The 19,450-nt window shown below is 30.7% G+C and overlaps 1 protein-coding gene across 1 annotated transcript; it reads left to right on the forward strand.

Moving 5' to 3' along the window:
- The first annotated feature begins 6,047 nt into the window (after positions 1 to 6,047).
- Positions 6,048 to 18,302, forward strand: LOC134681811 (uncharacterized). The gene is made up of 7 exons (XM_063541450.1): positions 6,048 to 6,190; positions 6,445 to 6,728; positions 8,838 to 8,919; positions 10,419 to 10,452; positions 14,609 to 14,665; positions 15,718 to 15,783; positions 17,102 to 18,302. Exons 2-7 carry the CDS (start codon positions 6,635 to 6,637, stop codon positions 17,126 to 17,128), a joined length of 360 nt encoding a protein of 119 aa, XP_063397520.1. The 5' UTR covers positions 6,048 to 6,190; positions 6,445 to 6,634; the 3' UTR covers positions 17,129 to 18,302.
- Positions 18,303 to 19,450: the final 1,148 nt, after the last annotated feature.

Genomic DNA, 19,450 nt, shown 5'->3' on the forward strand with positions numbered 1-19,450 from the left:
ACTGATCTGAGATTTAATGCTTTATCCTAATGATTTATCCTTTCAGAAATATATTAATATAATTTTGCCGTTAAAAAAAGTCGTTTTGCATCACTGCTGTTGGGTAAAATATATAATAATTTTAAACAACAGCGTGAACATCGGGAAATGTTGATGAAAGACAGGATAGACATATATAATTCTGGCAATTTTTTTGCCTACATCTGTGGGAAAATAGATGAGGAAAAATTGATATAATTTATTTTTTTTAAGCAGCAACTGTTTTCTGCTGTTAAAAAATCTTTAAATAATTTGGAAGATACAACTCTAAATTAAAAACACAAAAATCCAAAAGGATCGCGACCGTGGTGTGTGTCGACATGTTAATCATCTCTTTTAACGCAAGATTAACCACCATATACATCCGTATTGGACAAAATGTCACAATTGAAAATATGCCACAATCGGTAGATTGACATATAAGCCGCCTATTTAAGTAGAAAAAAACGAAGACATGTCTCTATCTAGTTGAGATACCAACACTTTGTTTTGGATTAGTTATTGGTGACGAGCATATACATGTCATTCATAAATCCGTTATGTATGAAAAACACGACCGTGACATAACAAATGATAATTGCATAGAGTAAGTTATTGACCAGAATGCAGTTTTTTATGGAAGTTGATATTTTTCCGGCTGGCCTGACGAATAGAACCTGGACTAGTTGTGCGGTCAATACAAAGCGCATATTACTATTTGTGTGCTTGTAATATTATCTTCAGTAGCACCAGGGGGTCACAAAGTATATCTTGTGTATATTTTCAAGTTTTGATGTTACACTAAGGATGAAGGTTGGCACCTATTTAAACGTGTAAAATTCGCTCTAATTGTTTGCCACTGTCCTAAATCAAAACTCTAATGTTCAGTATTTGTCATTTGGTGATGTGATTGATAAGTGTTTCTCGTTTCTCGTTTTTAGATGGATTTTACCTCTTATTTTCTCGTCTGAATGATTTACACTAGTAAATTTTGGGGCCTTTTAAATAGCTTGCTTTACGGTTTGAGCCAAGGTTCTGTGTTGAAGACAGCACATTGACCTTTAATGGTTTACTTTTACATATTGTGAGTTTCTCATTGGAACTCATACCACACATTCTTATATCTATTTATAGACATTAAAAAGCAAAGTTCTGCCATACTAAGTTGTTGAGCCTCAATCTTGTAATCGAAATTGTTGTTTTCTTCATATATATGCGACGTTTGTTCCTGAAATCGATATCCAAATCTTACGTCATAATAAAAGTCTTCAACATAGCATTCAAATTATATATACATATGTATGTACATGTTAATATATCAATATGATGTTGATGATTTTCTTATTGCTATTTTTAGCTCTGTTCTTTTGTTTTGATAGAAATATAAGAAAAACGTATATTTCCCTTCACACACAAACAACGATGAAGATTTTATTGATATAAATAAACTTTAAAAAATAAATGTATCAAGGAAATTAGAAATCTTGATAACATTCTCCTCATCGAACGGACGTTGATATTAGTATGTGTTACGTCACGTTGGACGTCGATTAGACGATAAGATATTGGACAATCATTTGAGACCGTGACTTCAGATTCGGACGTTGATTTTAGGAACTGACGTCGATAAGAGATTGGATCCGATCTGAGTCCAACATATAGTCAATGTGGACAACGTATAATTAGACTTTTTTTTGGAATATATTCTTTATGTATTTCTTCATCTATGGCTTCACATTATCAGGGGAGAGAAGAAACTACTTGTATAACAAACTTGTGTCGTAATTGACTCATGCAAGTTAAGTTGACGTATTAAATTTGGTCTGTTTGAAAAAGTAACACAATTACTATTTTTGAAGCTGACGAACATAATTATAGACACCCTAAACACAAAGATATTCATATGGTGAGTGAGAGGTAGGAGATTTATTTATAATGTTTCCCCCTGATCCCAACTTTATTATCCCCTATATTTCATATCCCCACTTTTTGTACACCCCCTCCACCTTTAGCCCATTGTCAAAGGCCGTGAAATTCCCCCAACTTGGGACTTTTTCAATGACACTTGCTTCTATAATCTTTCAATCATTTGTATCGCTATAGCGAGTCGAAAAATTTGGTAAAACTATATTTCTCCGACTAATGATCTTTTATTTCCCTTTTTACTAGTAATTTCAATTTCTATATACTTATATCATTCTGTGATAGTCACACTATCGTATTCCATTGTCTAGTTCTGAAAACTGGAAAACTTATCCCCAATATTGATATTGCCGTCTTGAGTCATTATCACAAAATTGAAAATCAGTGATCAGACTACATGCGACCCCTTGGTGCTGCTGAAAATAATATTACACTCACTTTCGTACGAACATAAAACAACATGTGCATGACAATGGCAGGTAAAACAGCCCTAACACTACTCGTTCGGCTAGCCGTACTCATAACCACTCCGTGTGTTTTTTTTTACACAAAAAAGACTCTTTTGCATTATTTCGCTTGATGGTGTAGATCATCATGAGATCCAGACTTTTTTAACTTGCTAATAGGTTAAATAGACAGGAATTGTAAAACCAATAAGTTTGATGGAGACACTACCGAAACTACTACATCAGTGTCTGAGCTGATAATCAGTGTCGCCTAACATCCTCTTTCAGATGCACTTTTATCCTTGTGTATAATCATCAAGCTATTTATCTCTTACAACTGAATGTGCATATAATTTCTTCTGTTGGTGAAATATACATTTCCTTAGATGAAACGAAGATTAAAATGTTATAAACAATGTTTAGTTGTTTATTAAAATTTGTTTTTCAAAGGAGTTGGTTCGCTATCTCACTAGATTGGCCCTAAATATCTGAAAATAGTTGATCATGCAATGTAGTGAAAATTTGATTCGATCATACGTTAAACTGTCATAATGTTTCAATCAAAACTTATGTTAAAACCTATTCCTTTTTAAAGCTAAGTTGTTTATTAATACATATGAAGCAGATGTATATTTTTTCGTATTACACTTTTAAGCATTTTACATGCCCATTAGATTAACTTAAAGCAAACTTAAATAATTGAAGTTTCAATAATCACCTATACATGGCCGTTTGTTAATGTTCCTGGCTCTGCTCATTGTTCCTTCAAAGAATTTGGTGAAACGTACACCACTTTTTTAAATTGCAACTTAAATGTTGATAGTTGGGGCATAGATATTTTCATGTTAACTATATAATATTCATTTAAACATAGATTTATGATTCTATTTTATTTCAACCTTTTGTTTTGAAAGGCATTTGTTTCAGCTAGAAGAAAAAGATTAAAAAGATATATATGTAATATGTGGAATCTTCTAGATTGGGCAGTGATGATTGTGTACGCAAATGGAATGAGTCAAATACTTGAAGATGATCGAGACCCGTCCAATTTATTATTAGTCTTAACATTCATTCTACTCAGCATTCGTATATTAAACATGTTTAGTATATCTGAATATCTTGGACCAAAACTTGTTATAATTCAAAAAATGGTAAGAAATACTCAACATATTGAAGAAAGAAGCATTTTTGCAATATGAAACTAAAATTAGCAATCTTTTAATGAGTTAAACATGTAGTTATATTGACTTTTGAAAAACTGATATTCTCTGTAGCCAACAGCCGAAGTGAATATCAGTTTTTAAAAAATCAGTTGAACCCCATATTCACCGAAACAAAAGACAGTAATTGTTTTATTCCATATTCCGAAAGAAATGTATGTAATCGCTATCATTTACCGAAACCAATTGTACATCAAACACTTTTTAACCAAAGTTATGCACCAAATTTTATCAATAAGGAATATTTGTGTTTATTTCGCCTAAGAATATAAATAACAGTATTGCATATGTTGCTTCACTCACATAAAACTAGGGACTCATTCCATGTTTGTTCATAAATGTCATCTGGCGAACATTTCCTTAATTTTATTATCCAAAAACTTTCTAAAACTAGTCTGTCGGTCATTGATCACATTTGTTGTGTCTATGATAGTGATGGTATGTTTTTTTTAGATCAGCTTGGGCATGCCCATGTGATCTTGAATGAACTTACGTAAAGATAGTATTTGCAGGTGTAGTAAATTCGATGAGCATTCATGTGTTTTTCGAATTGATATACATGCCACATCGATACTGGAAAAAGGTATACCACATCAGGAGCTGCATAGCAATATCCAGTGTTTTTCGGACCCAGTAGACAATTTTGACTTGCTTATTCTATATTATATTATAATGTGTAATGTATCAAAATTATATGATCCATCAACCCGTAAGGTTTATCTTTGGCTGTTATTCAGACATTATAAATATATATATATGTATAAAGATTTAAACGGGTTTGCTTTTCAATGTTAAAAAAATTCATTATTTAGTGTAAGTCAAAGTCAGTGGCACAATATATATATAAAAAAAATAATTATACAATACAGACTAAATGATAACTGGATATTATTCCAAATTGTTACAATACTAGTGTAAATATTACTTGATAACATTGATAACCTTTCTCTTTTCAGTTCAAGGACACATTTGTCTTTTTGATTATTCTAACAGTTATCATGACGAGCTACAACGTCTCATTTCATTCCTTGAATTACCCATACTCTAAGTTTAGTTGGGAAGAGATAGAAAAAATTATGCAACATGGTTTTTGGATACTTTTTGGAGAAAATGATTTAGATGGTAATGCACGTGTGTTCATAATCAACTGTACCCTTCCGAAACAAACACCTGAGATCACCTCTAGATTTTGGTGGGGTTCGTGGTACTTATTCTGAAATTGTCTATGTTGTATCTTGTTTACTATAGTTTCTTTGTCCTTTTCATTTTTACCCATTGCGTTGTCATTTTATTTTCGATAAATGAATTTGACTGTCCCACTTGTATCTTTCGTCCCTCTCTTGGTCTCATCTCTTGAAAGGTACTTTGCCATTTAATCTATTTCCATCATTGAAACTCCATTGATAACTGTCGACGCTATTTTTTACAACTTTCTCTAAAGAAACTATACCTTGTAGGGTCATAGTTCACTTAAGCTGTCATTATAATATATAGATATAGCTGAACGTTTAAAGGAGATGATCTCATTTTGTGTGTTGCTTCTCTTCCTTTCGCAATTATATCGTCTATGTCCTTAGGAAACCATACCTAGTCGCATGTGTCATCCTCGCTTATGACTATTCAGTTTGAATTATTTGGGAGGAAAACGAAAATAAGGGCGACCAAATATTGTTTCCGTCATAAGGCGGACTTTAAAGTCATATATCAGCCATCCGTTTAGGACTGCTTATGTGGCACGGTACTTTCTGACCCATAGGGATAATGATAACCTTTTAAGAATTTTTACCACTTTCTAATATTACGTAAAATTATGTAGTTTTTACCCATCATTCTGTTGAAGTATAGTATTCATGACACATGCATATCCAAATAATCACAGAGGCGTAGTGTATAAAGATGCACTTGCGTATCGTACCAATTGAGATATGTAAACACAATACTATAGAGGTATATATTAAATGTTTATTGTCAGAAAAGAAATTTGATATATGTTCTATTTTGAAGTTTGTTTATAAATTAATTAAGGTATGCTTTAAAATGTATGTGAAGCTTAGCCTTGGTTTCTTTCCACCTTTTATATGCATAAAAGGATACAAAAAATTCTCAGAGGTATTTTGTATCGCATAGAGTGTTAACAAATAATTTTCATATAAATCGTTTACTAGTTTATTTCTATACTTGCAATTTGACACACTTCAGACAATGAAATGTTGTGAATTAATAAAATATTTCATACCTTAATATAATTTCAAAAGCACATGTACTTATACAGAATGCTTCCAGAACATCGTTTACCCAATGAATTCTTATTAAATTCAGTAATTCAATATATTCAAAGAAATCGGGATACATTTGCTTTTTCTGCCTGTACAACAAGAAACAGTGACAATGATTTCAATTATATGTATTCATTTCAGAAAGAAAACAATGTAGGGATGATAAACCCCTTTACCATGTTTACACTAGTGGTGATCAGCCAAGGTGTCCTGTGGAATTGGGAGAAAACTATACACCATATCTAAAAGCCCTCTATGGATTGATTGCAGTAATTATACTATTGAATCTGCTCATAGCAATCTACAGGTAAGATTGCCAACAGTTTATGCTTATATATAGGGTCTCTGTGTATGATATTTGTTTTTGAAAATAAATTGGACAGTTTTGTTTTATCTCAGCGGTCACTGAACTAATTTTACACACACTTTCAACTTAACTTACAGTTTTATCAAATAACTGATTTATATACCTCTTTTGCCATATGCAATACATGTATGTTAACAACTTGTTGTGAACCATGTGTATATAGCAAAGTGTTGATATTGAACATATCATTTCAGTGATACATATCAGAAAGTGAATGATGAATGTAAGTTTCATTGGGCGCAGCTTACGACCGATTTCCTTGAAGAGTATAGCATAGAGACAATTTTCCCGATACATTTACAGCTTCTAGTGCTACCTTTTTGTCTTGTTCACTGCATTATTTGGTGTGCCAAGTATTGTTGCTTAAAAATAAGAGATCGAAGAATGAATAAAATCCAAAATGGAGATCACCATGATAGTTCAAGTTCTAACGCAAGGAAAAGGGACAAGATGAAGAAAAATCCAATGTTTGTACGAGGTAAAAATGTAAATGAAGGCAGATATTATTAAGATCATATGTTTTCCTGCTGTAACAATGTGTTCAACAGAACAAATTAAAAATTGTATGGTTTGCTACTGACCCACTAGAGGGTTAGTAAAATCAATAGGGGGTAATGCCATTGCTCTATGGTTCGAAGGGGGTCAGTAGTGAACTGTAAAACAAATATATCGCAATGCAGGCATTTTCCTGCTGCGTTTTATTCAAAAATAAACATTGAAATAAAACAACATCAATAGATGAGGTCTCCTTTAAGAGTAGACTTGACGTCCTGATCCCCTATGAAACATATGTCACTACGTGACGGTGTTCAACGTATTACAACGCGCTAATTAATCCGCGATGAGATAAAGTGTCTTATTGATTATGTTCATATCCGACCTTATAAAGAAAGAACGTACATTATTTAGATATTATTAACACTTGTTATATAAGACAACATCAGTTAACCGCTCTTCAATAATTCGGTTAAGCAAAACAAAAAAAACAACAAAAAAACCTCTCAAGAATGTGAAGTTTTAATTCAGATTGGGCTATTTCGAATTTTATTACGTTAAATTATTGAAAATTACAAAAATGTAAGAATTTGAATACATTGATTCACAAGTCCATCAATTTATTTTTTCAATACACTGTTTCTTTCTTTATTAAGATATTCTTTAAATATCTGATACATTATGATAAACACTAAGAATAAGACATTTTGGTTACACATGGTTACACATGGAAAAAGGGTTTAATTTCTATTACATCAAAAGCTTCTCTATGTTTTGATATAGGAGAGAGAACTTTTCGTGGTTGATACAGCATCAGGTTACTTACATATTATGTACAATCGTAGCTTCTTCGATAATTAGAAAACTCATACCGGATTTTATTGAGTTAAGTCTACCAATTGATATTTTATCGTGTGTTTTTCTATGTTGTGATGTTATGCAATTGTTTCAGAAAAAGGGAGAAGGTTTGGATCCATTAAAACGTTTAATCCCGCTGCAAATGTTTGCACCTGTCCTAAGTCAGGAATCTGATGTACAGTAGTTGTCGTTTGTTTATGTAATATATACGTGTTTCTCGTTTCTCGTTTCTCGCTATGTTTATATAGATTAGACCGTTGGTTTTCCCGTTTGAATGGTTTTACACTAGTAATTTTGGGGCCCTTTAAAGCTTGTTGTTCGGTGTGAGCCAAGGCTCCGTGTTGAAGGCCGTACTTTAACCTATAATGGTTTACTTTTTAAATTGTTATTTGGATGGAGAGTTGTCTCATTGGCACTCACACCACATCTTCCTATATCTACTGACATGAAAAATATGACATTCCAATTGAGAAAATATACGACATAATTTAGACAAAAAATATAAAATTAACGAAAAATAAAGATGACAAACATCTACAAACACTGAAAACAATTTGGGACTGGCACATAACATGTTTGTGTGTTCGCAACCCTCTTAACAATCTTATGTTATATAGCACAACATAAGATCATACTATCAAAACGTTTGATAAAGGAACAATATTCAGATCGATACAAAGCAGAATTACATCGAACAAAAACACAGACCAGACATGGCAATGTAATTGTGCATCTAAAAAAATAGATCTGCGAGTATTCAAAGCTACTGACAGCTATTAACGAATGTCCGATTTTTAACCACTCACTGACATTTAAGCAGTTTGACCTACGATAAACTTGTTTACTCAAACCACAAAGTTATACGTCTGTATCTTTTCAGTTCCCTTTCCAATGATCGTTCCATGTCATAGTTATGAATTGTTGGGTTATTATTTGTATAAGTTGATGTCTGGACGGATTATTATACTTTATGGTTTATTAACCTATAACTATCATATAAACGGATTATTTTAGAAGTTGTCATTTGATTTAGACATTCGTTTTTTTCAAGTCTGTATGTTACCAATATTTCTTTGGTTAGTAATCTCATTGTCATTTACTAAAAATACTCTTTCAATGATAGGAATATCCGTAAACGCCTGAGACCTTTGTCTAATTTAATATACGAACCTCAAGCTTAAAATCGAAACCTCTTCGTATAACAAGTATTGTAAAGATTTTTTTTTTATCATAGTATTTTTGTACAACGCAGACAACGATCTGAAATTAAAATCAACAGAAGAAGCGGAGAGAATTGCAGCGATGAGATCAAGAGGGTAATACAGTTATAGTTTTCTTAATATGTCTGTACAGTAAAAGTAAGCTCTGTTTATGAAAAATAAAATTTATCTATACTATGTATGATAACACAATGTTAACTGCTGTGCCACTACTTTTGACATTTACCTATTATGTCTGTTTGTTTTGATCACACATCGATATAATGGATGTTTTGGAGACTGTCATACGAGTGAGAGGTTTAGCTAGCTTTAAAACAAGGTTTAGTTTGCCACTTTCTAATTAAGAAATGCCTGTTCAAATTGCAAGTCAGAAATATGACAGTTGTTGACCATTCGTTTGCTTTGGATTTTGAAATTAGATTAGAGACTTTCCGTTTTGAATATCCCTGGATTTCTTTTATTTTTAGGGGGGGGATTTTCCTTTTTAATGAAGCATATTTTTTTATAACATCTTAAACTGTAAAACTATATTAACATAAAGGTAGGCTTCCAACCATCATTATGATTTTTTTTCATTAAAAGATCAGTAATTTCTTTCTAAAGATTTAAGGTACGTGTTGTGTACGATTGTTTTTAAATATGTTATGGCTTACGATATTAGTTAGTAAGCCATTTTTTGGACTCAATGAATTTGTAAGAAAGTATGATATTTTGAAAAGCATATTTTCTACTAATTTTTTAATATTTTAAAATGGTTTATTAACCCCTTACAGTCAGGAGCGTTACTTAAACAAGTCATTTTTTTAAGTTACTTATTTAAGTAATTTTTGTTTTTAAAAATAATAAAATTACTTAATAGAGTTATCTAATTTTCAATAAAAACATAGACTTAATGTAGTTTTCATGAATTTTTACATCATTTTATATCAGAAAATAAATTTGTCAGATTTGAGGGGTGTAAAGAGATAAAGGGTTACTTTAAAAAAAATTGACAACAATATTACTTAAATAAGGTATTTTATACATTTTTGAAAAATAATAGTACTTACACTTATCTAAGGAACATATGTAATTGATTTTGGTTACAAATTATAAAAAACTTCAAATCTTACTTGATTCACAAGTATCTATCTATTTATATCAGTCTACCTTCAAGATTTTGGAGGAAAATGATATTTTAATAGTCCCAAGAGACCAATCTTTGACCCAGAAGCGTCGGTATAAAAGATCAGTGCGTCAAAAGGTTAATTAGTGTTTCAGAAGAATTAGATTTTATATTTCACGGGAAAAATAACCAGAAGACTGTGCACATTAGTTAAAGCAAGTGAAATCGGTATTTTTGGACAACTATAAAAATAATATTCAGAAAAGTTACTTATGTAAGTAATATTTAAAATAGCCTCGTTTTCAACATTACTTGTATAGGTAATTTTAATTGTTACTTGTTTAAGTAATGCCCCTGACTGTTATACATTTTGTATGTGGAAAAACGCGTAAAATCGGCCAATAGGACTCATTTTGAAATCGGTATGGCTTGTACTATTTCGAATAAGTGAACGACTGACAGCTTTAACTTTGTTTTGTGATTATAATAGGAAAATTGAGATCACAGAAGAAGATAAAATAACGGTATTTAATATTTAATGGTACATAACTGATTGAACTTTATGTGGCATAACATTGCTCCGCGAAATTTGTTCTAAACATACAAAGATAGACCAGGATAAAAATCAATAAAAAAAACTACATTTAAAAAAGACATCGATGATAAAATAGACAATGTAGCACTGACCAATCACATCAGACTGAAAACAAGGGATTGTAATTTGAGAGAAAAAATAATATTGGCATCAGCAGCAAAACACATGTTATAAATATATATTGTGAATTTGTACAATCAGGGAGTGTGTAGAATTCCTTTTTATAAGGGATTCCGTATATTCGGTATAATCACTTAATCCAAGTGATTTTATATAATTCATGAAAATGTCTAGTGGTTTTACATAATCACTGAACGCTTTAAGAATTGTTTTACAAATTTCCTATCGTGTTTTTAGTGTTTATCAAAAATACATGTAATACAAAGATTCTTTGTTTTGGTAAAAAATAAATCAAATACAGACATAAAATTAACCTCTTTATGGTTTGGGTGGACAGTTTACAGTTTAGGTCGACAATGGTTTAGGCTGAAACATAGGTTGAACACTGGTCGAGTATTGTTCGAGTACAAGTCTAAAGGGTTAAGCATATTTTATACTGTCAGCGTAATTGTTCAGACTATTTTCAATGGCAATTTTATAAGGGTAGAACTTTGTACAGCCAAGTATGGTTCAGACAGGGGTCGAGTAATGTCGAGTAATATCAAGCCAAAATCAGATTTGTCGAGTTAAAATTAGAACAGTCGAGTATAAATATAGGCTATTTAAGAATTTTACTGGTGTGAAGTGGTACTTAGTTAGGCATTAGGCAGTTGTTTCTATTCCTTTGATGTATTAAATATTTTTATTTTGCAATTGATAATTGACTCTCTGTTTTGAGTTTTTCCCCAGAATTTTGTGTTATTTTACTCTTTTTTTTATATCATAGACAATTCAATTTTTTTTATATAATAGACAATTCCACAAATAGCTCGAGTAGATTTTTTTCATGTTGAATGACATGACGTATAACATATTAAAGATGTAAAAAAGCCTTTGCAACCGTCATTGATGTCGATACACATACAATGTACCTGTAATTTACAACTTAGTACATAACACATTCAGTTATTGCCACTCGATGTTTAACAATTATCAGCCAATCAATTATCATATGGCGGGATCAAATTCAAAATGGAAAACACTGTAAAATGACATGAATATAAAAAGTTTATACTTTTGGTTTTACCAAATACTTTAATCCGTTTATGGTTTAACATTCAATTTGTATTAATTTACTTTTCATCCAATAATAATGCTGCATGGATAGGACATTACAGCTGCATTGAAATAGTGACTCGCCCTTTTCACAAAAAATGCAATTTTTGTAAGACTCATTTTTTTCAAAAATATTGGTTCTCCAATAAATACAGATTTTTTATGCATTAAACTCATTCAGAACTGTTTGAAATGGCTAGTTTAACACACAATTCCTGTATCAGATGTTTAGTTTGCTGTAAACAGTATTTAAAAAAAAATGCCGTTATTGAAGACAAGACAACGCTTGAATATTTTTTAGTACAGCTATAATGATGCGTTTCTCTATATATAGCTAGTCCTTAGTTTGCCTGCAATGTAAGTTAATAACACAAATTCCCTTTTTAAACCATAAACAGATGAAAAGTATTTTGTAAAACCCAAATTATCCACATTCTACAGTCATTTCATTTTGCATTGTTTTCAATGAAAATGTTGCAATACGTTTTTTAAGGTTTATATATTAAATTCTTTGGGTGTTATTAAGCAGCATGAAACGAACGTACTAAAACAGATAATGCCTACTTGAAATATTTCCATATGCTGATCGGTTCAATTGTTAGTTTGAAACATAAACAGTAGCTGTCGTCTTTATTCCTTATTTGATTGTATCTATTCATACTGTTTAACAATTGCGCCAAATATGTGCATTGCTAATGTAGCAACATCATATATATGATTTGATACTATACAATAACGTATCTTTTTATTGTTTCTTTCATTGTTCCCGAAGAAGGTAATCATAGTGTATATAACAACATATGAAATTTGTATCTAAGAATAGTCTTAAAAATTATTTAAAATTTCACATTTAATTGTGTTTTTGTATTATTTTTAATTCATTTGTCAGGCTATGGATTATACATTAGATAATGAAAACATTTACATAATTTCATCATCTGTACAAGGACATCATTCATAAATATAAATCAACATGCAGACATATACCTTGAAGTATTTCACACCCAGTATTTTATATTAGTATTCTCTACAAAGCACAAAAATGTCGGCATTCAACTCAAAAGCTAACCAAATCTCCAAATATAGTTAATGATGGTATTTATACTTTACCCCTAACGGTAGAGATTGTACTTGCTGTTCAACTGATGTAAACATACATTTTCAATTAGTTTAATTGAGGTATGATACTGGCATGTCAGTAACTGCTAGTAGTCCTTTGTTAAGTTATGTATCATTGTCATTTGTGCTTAGTAATTTTTGTTACCTATTCTGACATTGTACTCGGAATTCTTTTAAACTGAGTTTTACTTATTTACGTATTGCCATGTGTTTTTTTAGGCTATATTGGCTCAAGGTTGAGAATTCACAAAACATGTTTAATCTCGCCACATTTTTGCGCCTGTCCCAAGAGCATCTGGCCTTAATTAATCTTATATATTTTTCAATTTCGGTTTTTTATATGTTTTGGAGTTAAGTGTCACGTCCATTTTCACTGACTATTTATTTTATTAAGAGGTCAGCTGAGGACAACCTCCGTGTGCGAGATTTGTTTTGCTGCGTTTTAAACCCATTTGTGGGCTTCGGTTGGTGTCTGCTCTTTGGTCGGGTTGTTGTCTCTTTGACATACTAGTATTCCCCATTTCCATTCTCAATTTTATATATCTTGATAGAAGTTACCTCAGTACATGTAGTATAAATTTCCTTTAGCATATACTTTATTACAAATAAGTAATTGAACCAAGGGTTCCAAGTCGTAAAGTCTGTCCTTCAAAATTTTACTTCGCCATTACGAGTTGGTTGACGATAAGAACTGTCTGTCTCCCTGATGACCGCCTTGGGTGCAATTATATACCAGGAACCGATAAACCTTACCGTTGTAACTGATGTTGATCATTGGTTTTGGTTGGTTTCGTGTTGCCAAGACCTTTTTTCTTAAATAGTGTGTGTGCACTTGTTCGGCTTCTAATCGTTTTTCGATGTTTGCCATGCCATTGTCATGTATCTTCATTATTCATTTATAAATTACAGTTTTTGAATGTGTTCACTCTTTATGTGAAATTTAAACAAATCATGTGGATTAGTAAACTACGTAGACTTCGCCTTAAGCTGCAAACTAACTAATCAAGAAACCCTTTTTTGTTCAGTTGTTCCACCTGGTGGAGGTGTTCACACTAATTAATACAATAAATAGTTTAATATTGATGTAACAAGACATTATACCACTTGTTATGTCTCCTTTGCTGAAACTTCAGAATCAGATAGAAGTTTTGAACAGAGAGATTGAAAACAGGCATAAAAGAAGTGACGAGGGAACAATAAGAATGCTTAAGACATGATAATTTTTCAAAAAAAAATATTTATTTAGTTGCATAATCATGACGATGCAAATTATGTACCAGAAACTGTTTACTCTACCAGAGAACCTGATTTCAGTCCTTGTTTATTGTTAGGATTTGGGTTGTTCTGTCTTAAATTTCATATAATAGTACTTTTATCCCTTGTTTGTCGTTTCGCTAATTTTCGTGTTCTATCAAATATCTTCAACTTATGAGTTTTGAATGATCTCTTGGTATACATGTATTTTACCTCTCGTATATCAGATATTATATTCCGCATACATCTGTTAGAAAAACTAATTTACAGAAGTAAAATAATGATGTTTTAAGTCACATGGCATATCATAATATGTTACTTTAATATATTTAAGAAAATATTAATTTGATTCTACCGACTTAGGTGATAATTCACGTATCATGGATCCCTAATTTGTTTAGTTGTACTCCTACGGTTATTTTAAACAATAATAAATACAAAAAGTAGAGTATAACTGTAACATGAATTTTTTTCTACTTTTTATGTCTCCCACATAGAAACTTCAAAATCAAATGGACAGGAAATTTGAGGACCAGTATGAAAGAAATGACGAGGTAATAGTTAGATTTTATTAGATGTTTCAAAGTTGGTCTGTCTTTAAGTAAAGAAGAAATTGTAATATATGGCTTGATTTTAAGTCTTATTATAAAATGACTATATTTTTTTTTCAGTTCTCCTACGTGACATTGGGTTTAAAATGTACTTTTGTTATGGATTTGTTACAATACCTTTATTTGATTTTGATTTTTTTTATCTTTCTATTCAGGAGATTTTAGCTATTGCTTGAATTTCTATCATTTACAGAAATATTAGAATATACTAATTACGGTCGTTTAGAGATTAAATTAATTCAATATATCTATATTTTTTTTCGAGAACTGCTAGATTTTATTTATAAACGTTTAGAAAAAATTTAATGGACGAAATGGAACATACCAGCATTGGAATATTCCTGATATATTTTTTTCTAAGATATACGACTACACAATGTTTCTATTTTCAATAAACTATGTCGGTAAACGTCAATGGAACGACGGACAATATGAATGTCCTACTTGTGTAAAGCTTGATTTGAAACAAAGATAAGAAAATTATGTTTATATCAAGCTCCAAGCTTAACTAATTTCGACATTTTTCAATTGAACTGATATACTTGCGGTACTCATTTGAGTTTTTCGTATCCAATGTTACTCGATAAAATCCGTTGTTCATTCGAAAAAAATTAACCGATACACTGGAGAAAACAAAAGATCGCAACCGAACATTTTACATATCGTGTCAAACATGCGACCTTTTAACCGATAGACTGATCAAGCGATTACCAAACTAATAAAACCTTAAACACATACAAGCCAGATATTTCAGTTGAACCCGATACAGATTTTCTCAAATCGAACAATATTTTAGATCACTCAAAGATAATGCATCGTTCCGTCATATGATAGTGGCCAGCATTTCAAGTATCATATTATTTCATTTTATTTTCACAAAAATGATATAAAAAATCTGAACACAAAGTTTCATAAAAACGAAAAAAGAAAATAATACATTGTAGGTATTTTGTGGCATAAATTTAATACAAATGTTATTACGTTTCATGTATAAGATGTTGAAGATGATCAAAGAAATTATGAAGATAAACCACAAAAATTTGAAGGAGATAAGATCTATGGTTTGTAATATTCTTGATCGTGCTTGAGCAAACACGCATACAAAAAATAACACTACCTAACCATTTTTTTCTTATGTAGCTGGACTATTGTTTCAAAATTCGTTTTAAAGATATGTATGTCCATTACTTAGTCGTTTAGAATAAAGACTATGTTTCAGTATAATTTATGGGCACAATACCTGAAATTATCGCATGTTTCAATCAACGTTACGTTAGAACCATCTAGAGGTTTTTCGTTTAAAACATCAAAACAATATGGTTCTAAACAGCAAATGAATAAGAAAATCATGACAAGGTCACTTATTATTCCTTCAATAAAAATCCAAGCAAAGTGTAAACAATCAACACAATAATTTCTAAAACATTTGCTTTAGACGTTCAGTTTGATATGGGAAAATAGAGCTGTAAACAAAATATGCCCTTTGTTGAGATATACTTAATTTTCATTAGTATTTTGGTTATCTGTTAACTACTTGCTTTCTGATATCACTCCTATCTTTATTTCATAGAGACAACAATTAGAAAGACCACAAGTATAAGTCGTTTAGCAAGCAGTCAGAATTAAATCACATTACAACATTACATGAGAACAAAACTAAACGAAAGCGTATGATTTAATTTTACTGTGAGCTTTAATTGTAAGCATAATCAAAGTATATACAATTTTTAAAAAATGGCAATAACTTGACGTTGATAATGTTTTAAATGTGAACTTTTTTTTCAAATTCCCCTTTTATCAAATAATTAAAAGTATCACAGCTAGAGACATTCTATGAGAAATATCATGATATATGTTTCACATTATTCGAAAATTCTTATTGAAACAAAATATCGGTTACAAAATAGATGGTACAAACATATCGTTTTGTGCGAATGTTTTTCATATATCATTTTACTTATTTATTGATGTCACGTACGTTCAATTTTGACAAATTTCTTATCTCCCTCTGCCTTAAGCAATGCAATTCTGTTCCAAAATGGCAACCACATTTGTACTGATATTCACCTGTTTTATTGTTAACTATTTGGCAGACAAACATTACGACGTAAATATAAAGTAAAGTTGGTAAAAACAATTGTAAATAGTTATACAAAACAAGCTTGGATTGTACATGATTTCACCATTTATCGTTATAGACTTTATCATTTTAGTCTTTTCGTCAAAAACAAGAAAATAATTCTTTAGAAATTACATGTAAGAGACTGTTTTAGAGTACCGTTTGATATACTCTGGTAAACATGGTTAATGGAATAGAATTACTAACACTAATAATAATGGTTATGAGATAATAATCTAAAATACATTTTTTTTCTGTAGAATTCGAAGCTGTTCGATAGATTATAACTAGAAGAAGAGACAACCTAACTTGTAAAATTAATTGTTCAAAGTTATTACATTACTGATCAACCTATATATATAGTGTGTTGTTAAATTTGTTTCATCTTGTAACACTTCAAGGCACTTACATTGTATTTATTTTTCTAAATCTATTTTTTTATGTGTTATTAAGTGTTATTACGTGTTAAGTTTTGCAATGCATTTATAAAAATGATTTGTTTCGTTTTTATATTTTAGCTCATTATGTGTTTAGTAGATTTCGATAAAGTATATTTTCTGCTACCAATTTGATGGTCATTTTTTTTTCCCTTAAATTAAACAACTAATAAACTGATAATAAACTGCCATTAACACATTACAATGTTCTAATGATTAATTCTTTTTGTGGATGAAACCAGTCTATGGGTTGAATCAAATTATATAAGTGTATTGTTCAATTTGAATAGTGTGGTATTTAAAGTGAAAATGTATGATTCAAAATATTTCCTACCTGAATCTCAGCAAAGAAGTTATTGGAAAGTCAAGGTGTTAAAATTAAGTCCGAAAATAAATTCACAACATTGAGGGACACATTATGTTTAAACTAACATTATTGATCATTATAAATTTGTTTTAAGTAATCAACATATCGTCACTAGATCAATACTTCATATTTCAACAATGAACAAAAAAAACATAAATGGCAGGTCAGATTTTTATAAATTACAATAAGTCATCCGTTCGACTAAGTACATGTACATGAATCATATTAACATTTTTGAAAATCAAATTAATGGCAGCATTGTTTTACTGCATAAAGTCAGAAATACAAATGTAATCAAATTATTGACAGTTGCTTTCTATTTGATTGATGTGTTTGATCTTTTGATTTTGATTATAGATTTTGTTAGATAGGAAAGTTTGATATTTCACTTTTCCCAATTGTAAGTAACTATTATATGTGATGATATTAATATTAATTATCGTAAATACATTTTTCTCGTTATGATTTGTTTGATAGATGAGTATATTTGGTATCTAACAAATTGTTTCAAGTATATTTACTGGTGTGTATATCAAATGTATCATTCGTGGAATTTATTTAATGATTTCTTAAAATATTCTGATACCACATGTCTAACACTTCAAAGCATTTGTTTGTTATACATTATTTCAATTTTCAAATGTCAAATATCTAATAACCTCGTTTAGTTTTTGTTCTAATAAATGTATCACAAAAAGTATTTTGACAATTTCATTACCCCTGAAAAATTAGATTTTATGGGATACATGTAGCGTGGATATACATGATTTGTTACATAAAGGGGCTATAACGCATGTTAAAGGTGTTTAATGGTAACTGATAAAAATTTACCAAAAACACTTTTCATTATGGAAATCAAATCGAATTAAATGAATTATTGTCATGAGATTCAGACTAAGGTCAACTATGTGTTATTAAATATTTTTTTTCTCCCCGTAAAGTTGTAAAAAAACAGGTGGGAAGCTCATTTTCATTCGATGTTTACATGTATCTGTCTTTTAACTCGTCAGAGAAGTTTTATAATTGTGTTTAGAAGAAAGCATTTTCTAATACCAGTTATAAACTTAAGGTAATTATTAATGTTTATTCTTGAGTTCTTAACGTTCAGATATTATTGCAACCTCTCTTCCCGATACAATGAATCAAACGTCCATATTCTGACTGTAGTGGACTACAGGTTTACACAGCCCGAACACACAAACTGTCGCTTCACTTTGCTCCGGGTATTTCTGTCGGTCGGCGGAAAACCGAAGAATTTATGCACCCATTTAAACCCTTAAGATTACCATTCATGGTTTAAATTTAGGAGGTTATAAGCAAACTTTAAATAATTTACCATGTTTAAAACTGATCAAACGATTCAGAAAACAAATGAATGCAACAAACCTGAGGGGATCGCATGAAACAACACGGCATGAATCGAGTGCTGAGAGTCTCATACTATGCATACATAACCCGATATGCAAATCCACACTCAAAATGTCATAATCCGCAAAATTACTGATTAGATGACTATTCTAGTGTTTAAAAATCTCAGACTATAGAAACAGAATAGACAAAGACAAAACGTGTCTGTCAACCAATACGTTATTTTGACCGTAACACTTTTGGAAACGCGAAATCAGTCCTTGATACTCATAAATCATCAGATTTTCCTAAATATATATATAAGCTTGAAATTGCCTTACTAGTTAATATAAAGGAAAAGTTCAAGATATGGAGCAGACCTTAAAGATTCGGTTAATTCCTTAATGTATAGGATATAAAGCACTCACTAAAATATGGTATTCAGGTGACAGGACATG

The sequence above is a fragment of the Mytilus trossulus genome, chromosome 8 (assembly GCF_036588685.1).
Source record: "Mytilus trossulus isolate FHL-02 chromosome 8, PNRI_Mtr1.1.1.hap1, whole genome shotgun sequence".
NCBI lineage: Eukaryota > Metazoa > Mollusca > Bivalvia > Mytilida > Mytilidae > Mytilus > Mytilus trossulus.